The sequence below is a fragment of the Didymella exigua genome, assembly GCF_010094145.1.
Source record: "Didymella exigua CBS 183.55 unplaced genomic scaffold M421scaffold_37, whole genome shotgun sequence".
Lineage (NCBI taxonomy): Eukaryota > Fungi > Ascomycota > Dothideomycetes > Pleosporales > Didymellaceae > Didymella > Didymella exigua.
The window spans coordinates 62,316-82,549 of NW_022984811.1; the positions used below are offsets into that span (position 1 = coordinate 62,316).

The 20,234-nt window shown below is 53.9% G+C and overlaps 7 protein-coding genes and 1 pseudogene across 8 annotated transcripts; 7 read left to right on the plus strand and 1 right to left on the minus strand.

Moving 5' to 3' along the window:
- Nucleotides 1–1,698: 1,698 nt before the first annotated feature.
- On the plus strand, nt 1,699–4,133 carry M421DRAFT_103675 (glutamine-dependent NAD(+) synthetase with GAT domain-containing protein; the record flags this gene model as incomplete). Its single annotated transcript, XM_033586927.1, has 7 exons — nt 1,699–1,732; nt 1,849–1,943; nt 2,025–2,179; nt 2,226–2,326; nt 2,383–2,558; nt 2,589–3,158; nt 3,408–4,133. The coding sequence occupies 7 exons, from the start codon at nt 1,699–1,701 to the stop codon at nt 4,131–4,133; spliced, it is 1,857 nt and encodes a 618-aa protein (XP_033444785.1).
- A 1,119-nt stretch (nt 4,134–5,252) lies between these two features.
- On the minus strand, nt 5,253–7,421 carry M421DRAFT_72025 (glycosyltransferase family 2 protein; the record flags this gene model as incomplete). Its single annotated transcript, XM_033596840.1, has 2 exons — nt 5,253–6,870; nt 6,922–7,421. 2 exons carry the CDS (start codon nt 7,419–7,421, stop codon nt 5,253–5,255), a joined length of 2,118 nt encoding a protein of 705 aa, XP_033444786.1.
- Nucleotides 7,422–10,359: 2,938 nt separating this feature from the next.
- On the plus strand, nt 10,360–11,102 carry M421DRAFT_424670 (uncharacterized protein). The gene is made up of 3 exons (XM_033593827.1): nt 10,360–10,614; nt 10,666–10,889; nt 10,934–11,102. Exons 1-3 carry the CDS (start codon nt 10,440–10,442, stop codon nt 10,955–10,957), a joined length of 423 nt encoding a protein of 140 aa, XP_033444787.1. The 5' UTR covers nt 10,360–10,439; the 3' UTR covers nt 10,958–11,102.
- A 155-nt stretch (nt 11,103–11,257) lies between these two features.
- On the plus strand, nt 11,258–11,336 carry M421DRAFT_t113 (annotated as a pseudogene). The gene has a single exon. The product of its transcript is annotated as a tRNA-OTHER (tRNA).
- A 1,541-nt stretch (nt 11,337–12,877) lies between these two features.
- Nucleotides 12,878–13,599, plus strand: M421DRAFT_95308 (uncharacterized protein; the record flags this gene model as incomplete). Its single annotated transcript, XM_033598297.1, has 2 exons — nt 12,878–13,366; nt 13,447–13,599. The coding sequence occupies 2 exons, from the start codon at nt 12,878–12,880 to the stop codon at nt 13,597–13,599; spliced, it is 642 nt and encodes a 213-aa protein (XP_033444788.1).
- Nucleotides 13,600–15,631: 2,032 nt separating this feature from the next.
- On the plus strand, nt 15,632–16,412 carry M421DRAFT_424672 (uncharacterized protein). Its single transcript, XM_033593828.1, has one exon. The coding sequence runs from the start codon at nt 15,708–15,710 to the stop codon at nt 16,278–16,280; it is 573 nt and encodes a 190-aa protein (XP_033444789.1). The 5' UTR covers nt 15,632–15,707; the 3' UTR covers nt 16,281–16,412.
- M421DRAFT_424673 (uncharacterized protein) lies at nt 15,810–18,552 on the plus strand. Its single transcript, XM_033593829.1, has 2 exons — nt 15,810–16,415; nt 16,619–18,552. Exons 1-2 carry the CDS (start codon nt 16,302–16,304, stop codon nt 18,179–18,181), a joined length of 1,677 nt encoding a protein of 558 aa, XP_033444790.1. The 5' UTR covers nt 15,810–16,301; the 3' UTR covers nt 18,182–18,552.
- Nucleotides 18,553–18,744: 192 nt separating this feature from the next.
- M421DRAFT_8638 (uncharacterized protein) lies at nt 18,745–20,232 on the plus strand (the record flags this gene model as incomplete). Its single annotated transcript, XM_033597589.1, has 1 exon — nt 18,745–20,232. One exon carries the CDS (start codon nt 18,745–18,747, stop codon nt 20,230–20,232), a length of 1,488 nt encoding a protein of 495 aa, XP_033444791.1.
- Nucleotides 20,233–20,234: the final 2 nt, after the last annotated feature.

Below are 20,234 nucleotides of genomic sequence, written 5' to 3' on the forward strand. Positions count from 1 at the left end.
GAGTACTGGGGACAGTGCTATCCTCCGCCTTCTGTCAGGCTCGGCCGCCCGCCTTTACTGCGGCAAGCGCAGCTAGAAGCACTCCAATTATACCTCGATGGGTGACCCGGCGCCTATCTGGAGGAGATGCAGCAGTGCTTATACAACGATTACGACGTGGAGTGCTCTCTATCGACAGTGTGGCGGGCTTTGGAGAAGCTTCACTACAGCAGGAAGCTGGCTACAAAGCGTGCGATTGAGCAAAGCGAGCCACTCCAGAGGGTGTACAGAGCGAGGATGCAACAGTACAAGGCGGAGTAAATCATTGCGATCAATGAGAGCGCTTGCAACAAGAGGACTAGCGACTGTAAGTATGGTTAGAGTAGAGTCGGCACGCCTGTTGAAGTAGCTTACTCTATAAAACAGAGTGAGCGATGGTCACTTCTGCTAGCAATAACAGTTAATAGATACCTCAGTTACACTATTTTTTTAAGTTTAATTACCTTAGAGATTATGGAGGACTTCCTTAAACGCTCTATGTTGCTATATACAATACCTAGGTACTCTGTCATTGTACTAGACAACGCCTCTATTCATTAATCAACTCAGGTTCGTGAGCTTTGTGCGATGTACAAGGTGGAGCTAGAGTACCTTCCACCATACTCACCTAACTACAATCCGATTAAGAAGAGCTTTAAGCAGCTGAAAAGTTAAATTAAAAGACACTCTAATAATTAGGCTTTGTACAACAACTTCTAAATAGCTGAGTTGCAATGCGCTGATGCTGACTAGATGCTGCTAGTGTTGTAGGTGCGGGTGCCTCCTGTGTTAATTTAGGTGCTGGCTTATCAATTTTCTGCCAAGTTAACCTTCTTGTAGGCATCACAACACCACAAAAAGTCAAGATACTAATAATATTAAGCTTCTATTATCCTAGAAGGAGCAGCAGCCAGCTCTGTTGTTATTAAACACTAAATTTAGCTAAGAAAGCAACATTGACATCGTCCGCATCTTCCGCGCGCTAAATCACATGATGTACATGGTATTTCGAAAATCACCCATATGCAGGAGCGCTCGTGCTCGTGCTCAGGATCTGTACCATCAACCACCAACAGTTGACAACAGCGCACAACACTCTGGAAATACTTGACTACCTATGCCGTACTGCTAATTACAAACACGATTAGACCGATTCGTGCATGGGTTTGACGTACTTCTTAGCTACGGCACAGCACAGCTTTGACACCTTCTCGCATTAGCCTCGCTGTGCCGGCCATGAGTATACCGCTGATAATTCCATGACGAACACATTGATATGTACCGATGGAAAGAAACGAGTTCGCGTTGGAACTCCTATCAATGACGTTGAGCTGGCCGAACATCTGTGGCCAATCGCCATCCGCTGTTGGCTATCCAGCGATCAGAAACAATGAGCTTCGTCGCTCACGACTCGTGTTGTGAACTAGTGAGCTCGTCCATGTAATCACAGGGGTCTTCGCCGCACCGTGGGGTAGTTGTATGCTCTGCTAATGGTTCCGCTGATTGGGCAATTCGACGTTCCACAAGGGCGTCCCTTTGCAATGAGCAGCGGTGAACGTCATGTTCTGATGATCCAGCCATGGCGGCCTCAAATATAAGCAATGATAAGGTAAGGGGTTGAGCCGTGCTGTGCCGTATAAGTTTCTTCTCGAGAAGGGGTGGCCGCAGCAATATCTTTCAATGCCTCTCAAGAGGAGCTTCGCACTGAACACCAGTGAGCGGACTCGAGAGATCATCATCTTCCTTCCTTCTAGTCTCCCTCAGTACCATTTTACAATATTGTGTCTTCGCCTATGATCGTAGTAGTATCTTGCTCGCCGAACCAATGAGCGCTCGATGGGGAGGGCAATTTGGCCCGTATCAAGGCTAGCATACAGGAAGCCAAAGCCCGAGGCGCAAGCCTTCCCGTTGGATCCAAGCTCGAGGTGTGTATCGCATGCTTCCTTTTCCACTCCTTAGTCAAGCAGTTCGACGAGTTGCAAGAACAGAGCACTGATTGAAGCTAGATTTGTGGATACGGCTGCCTTGACCACTTCCTAGAAGACGGCATCTATACAAATTCTTGGCATATGTTATTAGACATCCTCGAGGATGAGGCCTGTCACGCAATACTTCTTGACATCGGCATGCCGGTAAAGCATGAACAACAGCGCCTCAATTGGTAGGGATGACATACTCAATTTCTAGTCAACTCTAATTCGACAAAGTCGCATCATTGCGCTCGACGGCAACGTCATCTTGATCTGCCCCAAGCTGTGGCTCGCAAATGAAGGCAATTATCATGAGGCAAGATACTTCGACGCATGGAGTAAGATTGTTCGCTTCCTTCTCCATTATCGGATGGTGTAGCTTACAAGTGGACAGGCAAACCCGCTTACCTCGAAGACTACCACCTATCCCCACAAGTTGCAGCCGTTCTTGGCTCCAGAACAGTACCGATCGGAGACGCCGTCATCTCGACTCGAGATGCAGTGATATACTGCGAGGATCTTCTCACTCCGGCGTCACATCACGATCTACTGGTCAAGAATGGGGTCGATGTCTTCAACATATCGTCAGCTTTCTAACAGAGCGTCGGAAAGACAGCTGATCTGCTCCAGGGTATGCAACAGTCGTTGAGGGACAATGGAGGCGTGATCGTATATGCAAACCAGAAGGGATGTGATGGCGACCGCTTCTACTACGGTGGCAAGGCTGCAGTGATCGTGAATGGTACCATTGCATCCCAAGCACTGCAGTTCAGTTTGAACCACGTGGAAGTGGCTGTGGCTACGATCAACCTCAGTCAGGCCCGGTGCTACTGTGACGATATTGGAAGAACAGATGGCATGAAACATAAAGGATCAGCTTACAGAGGGGTGAAGATCGACTTCAACCTGTCTAAGCCTATGGACGGAGCCAACGGCAATGGTAACGGTAACGGCTGCTACCACACGCGTCAGCTTTTGCAAACAAACGGCATCGAAGAAGAACTCGTCTTGGGTCCAGCTTGTTGGCTCTGGGATACGCTTCGGCGCAGCAGGGCGGCAGGCTTCCTGTATCCCCTCAGTGGAGGCATAGACTCATGCTCGACTGCGACACTAGTATACGCCATGTGTCGATTCGTCATAGCTGCGGTTGAAGAGGGCAACCAACAGGTTGTAGCAGATTTCCAACGCATTATCAGGGATTCGGACGCTGGAGAAGAGTGACTACCCAGCGTACCGGAGGAGCTCTGCAACTACCTCTTGCACACCATGTTCATGGGCGTCACTGCCCACTCATCAGTGGAGACTCGCTCCCGCGCACAAAAGCTTGCTGACAGCATCGGTGCTTACCATTTGGACATGTAAATTGACGACTTGTTCACTGCTCAGAGGAATTTGCTCGGACGGTTCGCCAAGTAAGAGCCGAAGTTCAGTATCTACGGAGGCAGCGAAGCGGAGAACCTCGCGCTTCACAATATTCAAGCACGAGGACGCAGGGTGACAGCATACTACTTTGCTCAAACACTACCAACAATCAGACAAAGACAAGAAAGCGGTGGACTTCTTGTTCTCGGCTCAGTCAACCTGGAAGAGTGCCACCGGGGCAATGTGACGAAGCACGACTGCAGTTCAGCGGACCTTAGCGTCACAGGCGGTACATTGAAGTTGGACATCAGGAGCTTCATTCGCTGGGCGCAGACAGCCTTCTCTCTCGCCATCCTGGGTGATTTCCTAGACGCACTACCCACCGGTGAGCTTGAACCTCGACAATCATCCCGTGTGGAGTCTAATGAGAAGGACATGGGCATGACTTATGAGGAGATATTCGCCATGGCGAAGCTACGCAAAGTAGAGCGTATGGGTCCCGTCACGATGTTCGAGCGGCTGCTAGTCGACTGGCGCGAAGAGAAGACCCCACAAGATATCGCCGTCCTGGTGAAGAGATTCCACCACTTCTACGCTATTAACCGGCACAAGATGACGACAATGACCCCCGCCTACTATGCCGCCGACTACAGCGCTGAAGACCCCAGACCCTTTCTGTACCCTGACTTCCAGGACGGCTGGGCCTGTAAACGCATCGACGCGATACTTGCTAACATCGAGGGAAAGAGCGAGAAGCGCAAGGACTCGGTGCTGCAGCCTTAGTGAGTCACTCTATACGACCATTGGCTATTCACAATGTACACGATCTCAAGTCGCGGAGGTGGCGCTACGCTTAATGTGACCGATTGACGAGTGCCACGTCCGTCTTCCCGAAAGCAAGCTCGCTGTCTTTAGTAGACACGGCGCACGTGTCCGTCGTGTTCGTTTTCGCCTCCTCACGATCGTTGATCAGCGGGCGCTGTGGGCAAACGCTTCATAGTGATCGGCTGCTACAAGACGTTGAATTTCCGAATGTGCTTGTGAGCATGGGCAAGAACTTTTCTCGAAGTATGAGATGCTGCTTGCGGTGGGCTTGCAGGATACGTTAGCCTTTAGCTATACTGCAGTCGCAGATCGTTCCGTGATCGACGTCCCCTAATCAGAATTGACGTCAAGCACGTGGAGTTCCGTGGATGGCATTGGGTTCATAGGTAGATGTCAAGATCATGGACTGCATCATTGCCGAAGCGATAATTGGAGTTTGGTCGATTTGGTTAGAGATAGGGATCGGCCCTCACAATCCGAGGCTCTGGAGTTGGTCCGGACCGTTGCCACGGAGTCGTCTACTGTCTCCAGCACTGCGTCACAGTGCCCATGTGTACATTCGATCTGTTTGTCGGTCTCAGATCGTTGGTGCACCCTTGTGGGTTGCTACTGCAAGCTTGTAGGGTTGGTGTCGGCGACCTGAAGCTGCAGGTCCGAGTCTGAACGGCATGCAGATTTTGTGACGCCCATACGCACCACGCAAGCACCAAGAAGAAAGCGGACGATGCCGTTTCTCAACGACACCTGCAGCTGCTAGTAAGTAAGCAAAGGTCAGATTGCAGACTCTGCCATAGTCATTTGTCAGCGGCGAAACAGTGGCTGAACATGGGCTTGCTAAAGCATTGCAGCGCTACGTGTGAAAGCATTAACGAACTACTGGGGACTGGCAGTGAGAGCATTTGTAGTATTGATTATTATTAATAAGACCAAGTTTTCTTGTAAGAGTGTGCTACGAAGAGAAGGGTGAGGAAAGAACGGTCCTGAGACGGGCCCTGCCATCGTACAGACGCCACAAAGCCCCAAAGTAACCCTAGGATGAAGTATGTACGAAAGGAAAGAATTTTAAATGGAGATAGATCATCGGGCAATGCCAGCTAGTCTTGGCTCACGCCTAGAGCCCTGCGAGCTGCGGCTACGCTGAGGAGAAATGTGCTGATGCTGGCCCCAGGTCTCCGCATATTCGATCGTCTCGGTTACGCTAGCTCTTCTGCTGTCCCTGAAGGGATTGCTGTGAGAGAAGGAAACACGGCGATCGGAATTAGAACTCTTGGTGCGTTTTGGGGCAACTGCGTAATCGACAGCCACAATACCCTCGGCCTCTGCTTGCTCGAAAGGATCGACATGCTCAAGAGAATCGATGTGCTCACGGGCGAAATCGTTGGGCGTCCGCCCTGCACCGACAGTGCGAACAGTTAGGCTGCGTCCAAGACCCCCAGCGCCAGTACCAACAGCCATTTGGGTTTCCTCGAGGCGCACGATAACTTCGACAGCCTTCTCATCTTCGATGACCTTGGGATGACGCTTGGCGAAGTATCGAGCGTACTTGAAGAGTGACCAATAGCAGCTGGCTACGTTGACGACGGTGAGGATCATCTTGTAGGGAAGATAGTAGACGTAGACGAGTTGCCAGCCGAGGCGTTCGTTCTTGCGGCGCAGGTGGACCTCGTTGAAGATGACGGTGTTGACCAAGTACATGGCGACGGTAACACCAAGCAGGATACCAGCGAAGCTGGGCCTGACAATGAAAGAAATCGGAAGAATGAAAGGGGAAAGGAGGTAGAGGAGCGTCTCATAAACCTCCTGGAAAACAAAGATTTTGGCGCCAATCTCCCACCAGCCGAGCTTCCAGCTGCAGAGTATGTATGCCATGTTGTAGTACATGCCGTTGACAAAGAAAAAGTTCCAGCGCTTGAAACGCTGCTTGAAGATAGTCATCTCACCGAAACCACCGCGAGCACCGCCGGATGAGAAGAAGACGGCGCTTGGTGTTTCAGTCTCGACGAAGACTTGTGAACACATCTTGATCCGAGAACCAAGCTTGCGAGCAACATGACCGAAGAACCAGTCCTCGGAGACACTGAACCCAGGATGCTCGTGGAAGGTTTTGATAAGGAGATCGCGGTCCCAAAGAGCGATGGCGCCATGGGGGAAGGTGGCTGAGCCGACCTTACCAGCGAATTCACGCTGAATGCCGCTCAGTTTGTACTCAAGATCCTGCGCCTGCTGGCACAAGTTGCCCTTGGAAGAATTAGGTCCCACGGACTTGATTGTGTACCCCAAGCACATGACATCTCCTTTCAGACGATCGGTGACGACAGGAAAATTGTCGGGTAAGGCGCAGTCGTCGTCAATGAGTAGTACGTTCTTGAAAGCTTTGGCCGCATAAGCACCGACATATTGCGCGACGATCTTCGACCCAATGGGGCACCACAGATGGTTGACTCCGTAAGGCGCGCACACTTCCTCGGTGTTATCTAGAGGTGTGGGGCTGTTTCCGTTGGCGAGAACGAAGATGTGCGATGGCGGAAAAATCTTCAAGGCTGCTTCTAAAGTGGCTCCAATAAGCTGGGCAGACTTGTAGCAGGGAATAAGAAGTGCAGTATCCTTGACGTTGTCCTGAATCTTGGTCTCGGCAGTGAACTCGGCTGGTGGGGGGTCGTTCTCGAAGACGATGAGGAGAGGTGCAAAGGCGTAACTACAGCTTCGTTAGTATTTCGCAAGGCCAGGGGGCAGTGCCAATACTTACAACAAGGCAATACCGAGGGTGATGCTGAAACCGCCAGCAAAGACGAATTTGTTCTCGACCACCCAGTACAACCACCACACAGCTCCGTTCCACAAAGGCCTGCCAATGAGGACAAAGTAGATGAAACACAGCAAGAGAAGGTAGATGCTGTACTCAAAAGCAATCTGCACCCACTTCTCTCTCTGTAGCTCAGCCCCTCGCTTCTTAGCATGCTCGTAGGTCTTCCATACGGAACCTTTGCGTTGAAGGCCGTTGAAAGAGGCATTTGTCATTCTCCTTGCAAGCGTCTCAGGGACGATAGCATCGACTATGGAGCCGAATGTGCCTCTCCGTGGCCTCTGACCAGCAGGCGCATAAGCATGTTCTGGCTCCTTATAAATCTTCTCGCTCATGTCGCCAGAGTTGGGGCGAGTCGCAAATGGGTCGTCATTGGACCAGATCGAACTGCGGCTGGAGTCGTTGACGTTGCATGGTGATTCGAAAGGGTTGGTGGTCGTCATACGTCCTGGTGTGCGAAGTGCAGGTTCCATTACACTGTTTGATCTTGAGATGGTAAGAACCTCCTCCTCACCAGGTAGCCAGGACTGATATCGGCTTTTTTTCTGTGCCACAGTCTCTGTTTTAGCTGACGGTGATACAACATCTTCTTGCTGGGGTTTTCCGAACGTTACTGAACGGCGACCCGAGCGTTGTGAGTTCTGTATATTGCGCCTGGCTGATATTCTAGGACGAGAGGTTGGTCGGCTGTTGAGACGATGTGCGAGACTTTCTTTCCTGATCAAGCTTTCTTTTCTCCCAACGAGCCCCTTCTCCTCGTCTGCCATCAACAGCTGCTGTGGCTCCCATGCCAAGTCGTGGTTGGTATCTCGCACTGAACCGAGATTGCCGGTGGCTCGGAGAAGATGAGCTGGGATAGCAACATCTTCAAGAGGTGCTGAATAGGATTGGCGATATGATTGATGATTGAAGGTAGCATGCGGGTTCGGCTTCTCGTTGGAGGCGCCAATACCATACTGTGGTTGAGCCATTATAAAATTAAGATATTGTATAGTTTGTAGTCAGGGGTGGGGGGGAGTAACAATAGGTGTATATAGAACAACCCGGAAGCCCAGGAACCTAAGGCCAGCGGCAAACTTGCATCACCCATGAACATTTGAGCTTTATGGGGCTCCTCCAATGGTCAAGCTCATAGTATCCACGCTGTCTGTCAAGGCTAGCTTAAGGATCCTTGTAAGTTGTGGGCTCTGCTCAGGCTCCATCAAGACAGGACTTCGATGTCGGGGAGGCAGATCGGAGCTAAGCAAAAGAAATTCACAACGGACCGTATGTAGGCTCTGTAGACCCGCACGGAGGGTCGGGGCCTGCAGTGCTAATTTGCAAGCTACTGCCTCAAACCATAGCCTCTCAAGACGGCGACAACTCGACTATACACGCCATGCCGTTTCCACCTCATAATTCAGGAACCGTCATCCTAACTGCGATGCCTGTCTTGCGGATGCCAAGATTCAGTACTCATCGACCTTGGTTTGGAAGCTGTGCATCTTCGGCGCAATAGACACTTCTCCGTATGTTGAGATTTGAATGACCAAAAACTGATTTAACCCCGAGTAATACTCTGTTCGGCACGCCGAATTCGCATCATGGAGAACGTCGATGTGCAGCAGCCTCAACGTTAGGTGGTGTAGCATCGGAGCTTGCCCCGTCACTACTACGGTAGCGCATCAGCGAAATTCTGACAGAGGATGGACGTTTGAGGGCGCGGCGCTATAATAGAGATCGCCGCACAACCAAATTAGGTCGAGCAGGGGTTACAAGAGAAGTCCTAAGACTCGTTTAGTACGCACCTTGACGTCGCTTGCTTTGCTTTGGCGGACCGATGAATCTCGCCGAGGCACCCACCCTCAACTGCCGCTAAAAGACCGAGCCTGCACACTAGAGAACAGGTACGGCTGTTTCACACTCTCTTCGACAGGGTGTACCTAGGTAGTTTAAGGGATCCGTCCTCACGGATCAAAAGAGAATGTTGTGGACCCTCCAGACAATGGCATTGTTGTGCTGAGAGTCTCAGCATGAGACGGCGGATATCGGTGAGCAGGGTTTCTCTCATGTCGTTCTTGGGCGCCGCTGCCGCTGTGCGCGCATTGCGACAAGTATTAAACCACGTGTAGGACTCAATCCGACCGGGCGCTGCTTCAAGGTTGATCCTTCTGGTCTTGTATTTCAAGCCTTGAAGAGACGCTGCGGGAGAGGGGACGGGACGGATGTCTATCATGGTTTTAAGAACTACGGGACACCAATAGAAGCTGTGCGGTGAACCCCAGTAGGAGCTTGACTACACATATGTTACGATGGATGATGAGATCTCGACGTTCAATCCCGAAGTCGGTCGAGTTGCTGGCAAGACGGGCCGGTGTTGATCTCCATGAGCCCGACTGAAATCAATAGACCACAGCTTCAGTGCACAATACGTGAAATGTTGATCCTGTCTCCTTCTGTGTTGATCCTTCGTCGTGCTGCTCTCTCGGTACAATACCTATGTTGTAATAGGGGCAGAAATCTTACTAGAGTGCTTGCAATGAAGTTGCTGTTATCAGCGAGGCCGAGTGCGTCCGCTGACAGCCTGCTTGTACGTTAGTAGCGCAAACTTCCGTTAATCCATGTCTGGTGACAGGTACCTGGTAGGCGTTGGTACAAGGACCACTTATTTTACGCAGCCCTGACCTTGCAGGTTGAAACTTCATGTTCTGCATTTGAATATCAAGCTTGAATTGCCACACCTGCGCATGCCGTAACACGGCAATGTGAGCGCCATATAGACTTCCATGTTGCTGGTGGATTCTGTCATAGACGCCACAGGGTTGCGCGACTGCCTTTTGTGCTGCGGTCGAGGTGACAATTGCGGAATCCTGAAGCAGAACAAGGTGATGCTAATGCAGCCGTCGATCTGGCATCGGCACTGCGCGATGCAGCACACTGTAAATTCTCGGCATGTCGACTGTTGAGCACCCCGGTGGATGCAAAGAAGACTAGGCCAGCCTACGCAGGTCTGAGAAGCTGTGTCTGTCAGCAACTCCACCCATCAATACTGCGAGGCGCTTCTCAAGCGATAGTCGGCGACGTAAGATGGTCGGTGCTAGTCTCTCGCAGCTGTACGTAGACCATAGCAATTACGATGTTGACCGCGCAAAAGCGCTAAGAATAGAATGCACACAATGAGGTTGGAGCTGCGCTGGGCGTCCTGAAATCTCGGAGAATACACACGTGTGTAACCTGTCGAATTGGCACGTTTGAGACAGAGGCTGCATTCTGGGCAGTAAACGTGCTCTTTCCGAACGCCGTCAGAGTCTGCTTGGGCACGCGACTGAATAGCGTCCTTGCGGCTGCACTTTCCGAACATCCCGTAGCCGATACCAGTATCGCTTACGTCAACCTCGTGAGGGTGGATTGCCCGGAGATTTGCTGCGGACATTTCAACCTCACTCACAGCTGCATTGGGTACTATCATTTCATTGTTTACGATGTCTACATACGCTTCCGAGTACCCGTCGGTTGAATTCGACTCCGCTTACGAGAAGTTCTTCGAGAAGTTCTACGCTACATCAGACACTCCAGATGCGCACGAGAAGTACATTGAGAACTTCACCAGCGATGCGACCCTGATTATGGCGTCGAAGAAGGTCAAAGGGTCAGACGGTATGCTCTGCTGCCACACTGCTGTTCTGTCTACAGACTCATGACGCTCAGAGATTCTTGCGATGCGTAAAGGGATGTGGGAAAAGGTTGCTAGCAGGAAGCATAAGGCTGTCAAGATATTTCCCTTTGGCCCCAACTCTGATGAATGTATGCTTTATGGAACCGTCCAATATGGACTGAAGGCAGGTGGTGACTCGGCCGTTGATTGGGCAGCAAGGGCGCACCTGGTAAAAGACGGTGGACAGGTCAAGATGGACTTCTACCAGGTTTATCTGGTGAGTAATTGTTCCCTGATGCGGATGAAACTGACCGGGGCCAGGATACGGGCGCCCAAAACAAGTAGATTGCTAGTCATAGACATGTTCGAACGATGTAATTCTTCGTGACATCACGCTGGAATTTGGCTGTGAGCGTCATGGTGAGGTGTGTAGCTCTCTAATGCTCCTACAGAGGGGTCAATCAGAATCTCGGTAAAGAGGAGTAACCGCTCAGCCGACTAGCTTCAGCCAGGCGTCTTGAAGACGCATACATACTGCTGAAAGGTCAGCTCAACGTGAGAGACCCCGGGCTGGGGCGTCTCCAGACTCAGCAGCTGCGGATTCTTCTACAGGTGTTGCCGCAACCCAGATTTCCATCAACAACTGCCCGACTGGCACAATCGGTAGCGCGTGAAACTCTTAATCTCAAATTGAGGGTTCGATTAGTACACCCACAGCTCAGGCGCTCGAAACTTCATCCCGACCCTCGCACAGAGCCCCTCGGCTCATGGCCCACGTCAGCGCCTAGCAGATACTCATTCGGGGTTCAAGCACCAGCGACGTCTATTTCACTGTAGCGAATTCCTGTTACGGGCATTTTTGCATGAAATGAGTTGGATTGCTCTTCAAGTTGTCGAGATGTCGTATTTTTTGTTCCCGCGAGGTGCGGAGCGGTGAAGATCCTACTGACCTTACCTTGGCTGACGTGCTGATGCACCACTCGCTTTCGGTGCGGACTCTCGTCTGTGTCAGCATTGACGCCTTTTCTTTTAGAGAGACTCGCGCACGTTGTTTTGACCTCGGGCAAATTACACGTCGACAAGCACATGCATCACTGTCAGTGCACGGCAAGGACGTAGTGGGAGCCTCCTGTATCCTGCCTACTCTTGCCCCCTACACTCCGGATCCGCGGAGCACACCTGCACGATTTGTACATCTCAATCACGATCAAATTGAATCTGCCCGAGGATCGACGATATCTACGAATACTTCGTACCAGCGAAACGTTAGAAACCCGTAACATCGATCAACAACACATATATTCTATCCATTCTTGTCGAGCGCTCCGTCGACTTACTCGCCCACCGTCACGCTCAACGAAGCAATCGCATCGCGAATCCGGTGAAACAGCTCCGACGCAAATGTATTCGACATGTATGCTCCACTGATCATCGTAATTGGTGATCTGAAGATGCAATTCGAAGTTTTCGAACACGACAATCTCGCATGGTCCGCTAGCTCTGTGAAACATTGGATGGCTAGGTAGTGCTCGACTTTCAACAATTAGTGTGTATCACAGCACACGTCGCATACACACGTGCTCTATCATCCCATGTGCTCTGGGTAGTTAGAGAACTCAGTCGCAGGCCACAGATCCCCGAAAAGCCACGACCTAATCAAAGCCCTAACGGCTACGATAATTTCCGTTTCATAGCGGACAACTTCTACTATTCGAGAGGATGCACTTGCGAAAACCTAGCACTGCAAGCCTTACACCACGCGTAGGTCCTCCCTTCCTCGGCTGCTAAGTTCATTGCTGCGACCCAACAGAGTACGCACGGTAGATGTCCATATTCATCGCTGTACTTTGACTGGGCTATCATCTTTATCGGCTTCTTCTTCTTCTTTGATACGGCTGTCTCGCACTTTTAGGCAGATCGCTAGCCTCTTAATTCGACGGCTGCGACGACGCGGTGAACGTAACGTTCTAGTCGATTTCGTTTTCTCTAGAATAGATGCCATGTAAGCTTCCTTCTCTGATCAGTCCATGGTATAACGCCTGGCCATTAAGAGGAGGGGAATCCAGATTCTTTAATATATTGCCTTTGCCACCCCGCCATCCTTCCTGTGAGAGGGCTGATGTCGCCTGGAAACCCGCGTTATCCTCCCCCACTACCAGTGGCTGTGTTTCCTTGGGCTGATGCGGCTGATTTTGCAGAACTCGACTGCCTCCACATTGCCAGATTTTGCGGAAGGCAGGTGGGTTGTGCTTTCCTTATCCAACAATGACGACGTGCGCGCGCGTTGGCGCTTGGCTCGCCTTCACCTGTTCTATACAACCTCACCGTCGCCCTGGGCGAAGTTGTACCCGCGCACCTATTTTTCCGTTCCCATCTCTGTTCCTACCTCGTCCGTTAATCTCATTTCACACACGGTCCGCGTCGAGGCTTGACTTTGAGACGGGCAGCAGTCACGCTGCAGATGGCTGTGCCCACGTTATTGTCTCTCGCGGCTCGACTTCCATGACTTCTATGATGCAGAGCTTCTCGATGTACAGCAGGGTGCGAATGAAAAGGGGCTCCACGCCACCTGAACAGTGCATCGGTCGTCGCTTACTCGGTCACCAGGGCACGACGCACGCTGTGCAATCACATGTCCCCTATCGCACGAGGGGAGAGCAGTCCGACTATGAGCCCAACACCATCTCAGAATACGAAGACGAGCCTGGTAAAGAACTCCCGGACAACTCTGACCACAACAAAGAAACCAGTAAAGTAGATAGAGACCTTCTGGGTATCTCTAATTACGACAAAAAATACTGCTAAAGCAGGTGCATCAACTATCACGATGGCAGTCTGCCCCCGACGAACTTGACTATATCGAAGACATGTACGGGAGAGGCCGGGGAAGAATAATGGGCCAGCAGTCCAGTGCATCTGAGCCAGATGACGATGGAGGTGATGAACATCTTCAGAACGCCCCTGGGAATGAAGAAGAGGGTGCATAAGAACGTGAAGAACTCCAAGACACCTCAGAGCACGACTGAGATGCCAGTAAAGCGGACAGAGAGCTCTCTAATATCTTCGAATACAACAAAAGTACCGCCAAAGTGGCTGAATACCTCCAGAGCTCGAGTAGACACCCCTGGATGCGCCAGAGGGCGCGGAGTGCTCTGTCATGCACCGCAGCAGACAGATGAAGACGTCCAGGACTTTTGTGAACAACAGTCATTCCCGTACACGATGCTCCTGGACCAGCAGATACAGCCTATCTCCCTGCCGATGGAAGTCCAGCAAGACAGCCCTGCACCGTCCTCATCCTCAGCATTTCCAAGTTATAGTATGACGGAGGCCAGCTTCCCAGCAAACTCTGACTGGAATGAATTCGCTCGCGTTCATGAAGAGAACGCTAACGCTGATCTTGAAGTCCTCTGGCCCACAGAAGACTAAGGTCAAGCCGAGGTAGATGGCGAAGAGGGAGAAGATGATAACCCTACTTAGACTTCAGCGTGAGGCACTCAAGCAGCCGCGGACCCCGAACAGCGCTCATTTGATGAGACATGAGCTGCGAGTCACAGAATCCCATAGCAACTACAGTAGACGTCCAACAGACGAGGCAGCCCCTACCTGACGATGCGAGCGCCGAGCCTGCTCATGCTTCAGATACGTTGCATCCTCAGATCTCATGAGGATCGCGCCTAAGTCACAGTCCGCACAATGATGATAGACATATCGGCTGTCGATCTCTCGTCTGATAAGGTATGCGCCGGGAGGGAGGCGCCGTAAGCCCTGTCCTAATGCAACGATGACAGACGCAGCAGCCTCTCCGGTAAGATTATTCTAGCCAACTAAAAAACAAAAAGGTAAAATCATCTGATGAGAGATGCGCCAGGAGACATGTCCATGGAGTGAGGGTACCTCCGCCTTGCGAATACTATGGCTGCCTCTAGGTTTGATAGTTAGTCCAACGAATTGAAGTGAAAGATCCACAAATCGGCGCCTGCACACGCTTGTTTGGAATGTGTCGTCAAAAGCGAGCGATTCAGACGTGATGATGACGAGACAGAACACTCACCTGAGGCGGTGACAAGATCTGATCATCTATGCTCTCGATGACGCCGTAAACGCAGATTTTCACCCGGACTGTTTGGACGTCCCATAGATCATCCTATAGGACCAGGTCCAAGGAGAGCCTCTGCCCGCGACAAGGCACCGGAGCTTGGTGAGGAGTGAGGTGTCATGCACTCTTCGGTGTCGCAGTGCTCGTTGTCGATGCCATAGCGTTTCACCGATTAGAGATCCTAGGCCCATGGTTTTTTCCATGTCCCCGGGAAACCTTGGTGACTAGAGTACAAATCCTTGATCGTCTCCAGAAGTTCCCAATGTTCGCAAAGATGCTGAGTTCAAACACTGGCTGCATCCCATATTTCCGTGGATCCAAGAATGCAGGGCTTGCAGTTGGGCCAAATTTTGTCCTTCTCTTGAGCCAACCGTTTATAATACTGCCCCAAACAAGTGAACCTAATCGTGATTTCATCACAGTACACGTTCGATTCCATCTCTTCCAACGCGATGCCGTGAACTGTGCACCGTGTGGTCGTACTGCCCTTGTCATGTGACCTGTCAAGTTGGTTTCAGGCAAATGTGGTTCTTAGTTAAGGAGAAGTGCTCCAAACGCGTGCTCTGCCAGACGCCGGGAGCGCGCCGGGGCCGGTCCAGCCTCAAACGTCTCTGACGAGTGGGAAGGCGACCCGATCTGGCTGTCAACGCTATGGCATAGCTACCAGACCTAGGTTTGTGTATATCGGGTATGGCTCGAGAAACGAGGCCTAACGCGACGGTTGTGCAGGGTTGCACAGAGCAGCAAGCGTACAAGACGCACTATGATAATAAAAAATGCCGGCCAGGGTTTCCTGGTAGACACAGTTGTGTTTGTTGTGGCCGTATCCATGGAAGTTGGTGTGTTTCGTGCGAGCCGTTCTCAAAAATACAACGGAATGGCGAAGAGCACAATCGCCGTTGGCCTACGCCGTTGCTGCTTCTCGAATCTGCGTCGACGCACAGCACACAGTCTGGTCTCCCAGAAGTGGTGATCGTGCCCATTTCGCCGTGGTGCATGCGCAGGGCTGTCTCCCCCGAAATTGCGCAGGGGATCTCACGGCCAAGCACGAATCACAGCGCTCCAGGCCCTCAGCGCTGCCTCCCTTCTCACCCGCAAGACAACTCCTCCGCGTTCCCAGCTCGCTGGACTCGAAGGCATCCTCAGCTACTGGACGCTGGGCACAGTGCGCTGCAGAGCCATTCGGTCGCTAACATTCACTTGGTCTCTTTCGTTCAGCAGTTTGCTTTTTCTATTCTGCGCGACCAGCAGCTGCAGGGAAGTGGCTTTGGTTCACGGCCTCGTGCATGCAGTCCCCCTCCGCACATTCCTTACAATCCTCCGCGCGCCTCCTTACTTCTTGAACCCGAATTTCGTCCCGTTCTTCTTCGCAGCGGCTGCAGTGCTGGACCTCGAGCGTCTCTGCGCCCCCGTCGTGGTCGCCAGCTCGCCGTTGCTTCCCACGATTATCCCAGCCAAGCGCTGGAAGCACTTCGCAACGTCGTCATCGCAACCGACCACCTGACTCGCCCACTGCTAAACAGCGCTCTTCGCCCTCGGACGCTGTGGTCGCCTCGCCATATATCCTGACCGCCGCCGGCCGCCCGTTCTATGGCCGCCTTTGCATCGTCCCGTCAAACACCGCCAGTCCAGCAGTTGACGCCGCCCAGCAGCTCGCACGGCGCTGCAGCATCTTGGGAGTTTGCCGTACCTCTGGACGGCTCGGTGCGTGTGCTCTCTTCTCCTCTTCCTTTTGTGGTCACCATGGCACACGACACTTTGAGGAATCGCCGATGCTAGCGCTCAGCGGCTGCAGCCGTCAATGATGGTGGCAGTAGCGCGAACTCAAAGCATGACTGCCCAAATCCACGACGTCCACGAGTCCATGCACACCCGCCGACATGAGACGTTGCTGACAGTATTTCCAGAGGCAGTCCTACGACCAAGAAGCATTCATGGCCGGCAACTCAGCAAACGGGTACAAGCCACACACCTCACACAACAATGGCTTTGCAAAGCCCGTTCGCTCGACGACCTGGGAATCGCAGGGTCAGTACGACGACGGCAGGGTGACGCAGGCCTCGGGACGTGCAAGCTCGCTGCACAAGAAGCCCAGCCGGGACGTCATCACCAGCGAACAGGACGGTGCGTACGGCAAGGGCAGCACCAAGGGCAAGATGGGCCCTCCTGCATCAGTCAGGGGCCGCGGTGCAAAGAAGTCTGCCACTGGTAGTCCCACCGATCTCGAAGCAGACCAGAGCAACTGGATACACCGAGACAAGCTGAAGGAAATCGAGATCAGGGAAATGGAGGAGGCTGGTTTCAGGATTGGACGCACAAGCAGATCAAACAGCCGGTCACAGAGCGCCACGCGACGGACACGCACCAACTCGGAACTCGGCGAGGGGAGGCAGAGTGGTGATGACCGTTACGAACGACGCGTCGTGTCTCCCATTCCCGCCGAGGACGAGGAAGCCTTGCACGAGCAGCGTTACCACACCTGGAGTCCAACGAACAGCGACGACCCGGCGCCCGAGATGCAGCCACCTTCGCGGACGAACCATACGGTGAGGCCCAGTACGTCTCGCATTCCTCTGCCGAAGACAAGCGGCATACCCGTGCCAGCAGCAGTCGCAGATCGAGAGGCACCTCTGCCGAGATCGAGAACAGGCAGCGCCAACTGGAACGGAGATATTGCTGCTGCTGGTGCACGCGTGCGAAGCGGAAGCATAGGAAGCCAGGTGCTCCTCGACGACTACACAGACGAGAAGCGGTACGGCCACCGCCGCGACAACTCGTCGTCGGCCAGCGCATCGTCGATGAAGCAACCCCCAAGATCACCAGTCAAGGCAAAGACGCCGGGCAAGCTAGCGGCTACTGCGGGCTCGAGGAAGACCAGCACGACTTCGCGCAACACAGCCAAGTCAAGGCAGGTTTCAGGCAATAAGCGTCCCGGCACAAGCGGCAATGCTGTTTCTCGCCCGACCACGGCTCATCGTCCAGAAGGAGAGGCGCCCTGGATCGCGACCATGTACAAGCCCGACCCACGGCTTCCACCGGACCAGCAAATCATTCCCACACACGCCAAGCGAATGCAGCAGGAGCAGTGGGAGACGGAGGGCCGAGTCGGGTCCATGTACGACACGGACTTCCGACTGCTCAACGCCGAGGAGATGGGCGGGCAGCGGCTGTCCCAGATCGATCCCATTGCGCTCGAGAAGGAGAGGGAGAGCGGGCAGTGGCCACTTGCAAGCTCGGACAAGCAGGCCTCAGGCTTGGACGAGAAGCTGGAGCCCATGGGCGACAGGTCTCCAGCGGTCGAGCAGCCTCAGTTCAAGCTCACACCTACGATCCCACAAAGCCCGCGAGTGCCGTCGCCGAAGCCAGGGTCGATCAAGCGAGCCGCAAGCGAAAAGCCCACGACGACGCGAGTGCCAGAAGCGGGCGAAGAGATTCCCGAGAAGAAGGGCAAGTGCTGCATCGTCATGTAGCTTCCGTTCCTGCATATACCCATTTCCTTTGCATGTTCAAGACATAGTACCGACCAAAACGTTTCTTTCCATGTACATGGCGTTCACGCGCGGGGGGTTCTATATTATATACCTCTGGCTTCGTTTCCACCTCTGTATTACCGGGCTCATAGCGTGCAGCGACCCCTCCTAGTTATTTTCTTCCTTTTCTAGATGATGGCACTTTTTCCACACGCGGCGGTGGACGGGTGTTTGCGTTTGTAGATATCAACTAGCACCGCGCCGAGATGCGGGCAGGCAGCGACGAGCCGATTTCGATATTCGTTATTAGGAGCCTTTGGGCGAACGGGGCACTCTGCATGAGACACGGGCGCAGATGATGCGGCTGCGGCTGGCCCAGAGCTGTTGCGATGGATGGAGAGCAGAATGTAGACACGTAATGAAGCTTCTTCTCCTTGGATCTGCGAGTTGCCGTGACGGTCTCTGTCTGGCAACCAGCTCGTTACTCGCGGCACGTGACTCGCGACTCGTGACTCACAGCACGTGACTCGTGACTCGGCGTCTGGCAGTCAGCTCGTGCACGCATGCACGTGCTTGTGGCTTGCTCCGGCTTAGTCATCCGCGCGGACCCTCGACTCGGGGCTTCTGGGTTGGAAGATTCGGCCGATCAAGTCGCAAGCTCGCGAACGCCACACCGCCAGACACGTCTTCTGCGCCCGCTCCCCTACGTCAGCCGCGATCGCGTCAACAGCGCTGCTTCGACTGCGGGACTGGCCCGCCCTCCTCTCACCGTGGCGTCGCTCAACACGGTCCTCGACGACGTGAAGAAGTCGTTTCGCTTCTTCAAGAACCACCCCGCCCTGTCCACGACGGTCCCGCCGATCCACGCGGACGAAGAGACGGCAGACGCACTCACCAGGATCCTGCACGCCCTGCGCATCGCCGAGATTGCAGACTTTGCCGCGAGCCTCCGCCTCGACGATCCCGCGTACCTCAGCACCGCTGCCCTCGGACTCGCGGCAGTCGTCGTCGTCGTCGTCATGTCGTGGTTCTCCCGCGCCGGCGGCAGCTGGGGGGGCCGCTTCTCGCCGTTCGGGCGGCCCAGCCAGAACCCGAGCTCGGGCGTGGTGAACGACTCGGACTTTTCGTACATTACCAACGAGGACCTGCGCAAGAACAACGGGAGCGCGCCCGAGAGCGCCGACTGGGCCGATGCGAACCCCGAGCGCGAGACGGACGTGGTCGTGTTCAAGGAGAAGCGGACGCACTACCCGACGCACTTTCCCGCGCACAGCATCCGCGACGGCGACCTGAGGATCGGCACCGTGCGGCAGGCGGCGGCCAAGAAGCTGGGTGTTGATGACGCCCGCCGGATACGCATGTTCCACAAGGGCCGCAACCTCAAGTTTGACGAGCGCAGCGCGCGCGAAGAGGGCCTGCGCGGCGACGGCTCGGGCAGCGAGATCCTCGTCACCATTGGCGAAAGCCCCGCGGGCGGCCTGGCCCCGGCCGCAGACGACGCGGCGCCGCCGTGGAGCGACAACGAGGGCTCGGGCTCCGACGACGTCGGCTCGGGCGCCAACGGCGCAGGCAGGAAGAAGAGCCGGAAGCGCGGCGGCCGCAAGCCCAAGAAAAAGGGCCCCGCGGACTCGTCGACGGCGGGCGCGTCGACGCCGGGCTACTCGTCCGCCGCCCCATCCGGCGCAGAGTTCCTCCCCATCCCCGCGCACATGAGCAGCGCGCGGCCGCCGTCCACCAAGCCCAAGCCGGCGGCGGCGGCGGCGGCGCCGCAAACGGCGTCGCAGAAACTCGCGGCCATTGCGCACACTTTCCACACCGAATTCGTGCCGCTGTGCGAGCAGTTTATGAGCGCGCCGCCCGCGGACAAGAGCAAGCGCGACTTTGACTACAAGAAGCTCAGCGAGACGATCCTGACGCAGATCATCTTCAAGCTGGACGGGGTCGAGACCGAGGGCGATGCTGATGCGCGCGCACAGCGGAAGGCGCTCGTCAAGGAGGTCCAGGGAATGCTGGCCAAGCTGGATGAGGCGGGTAAGCAGGCGCATATTTAGCG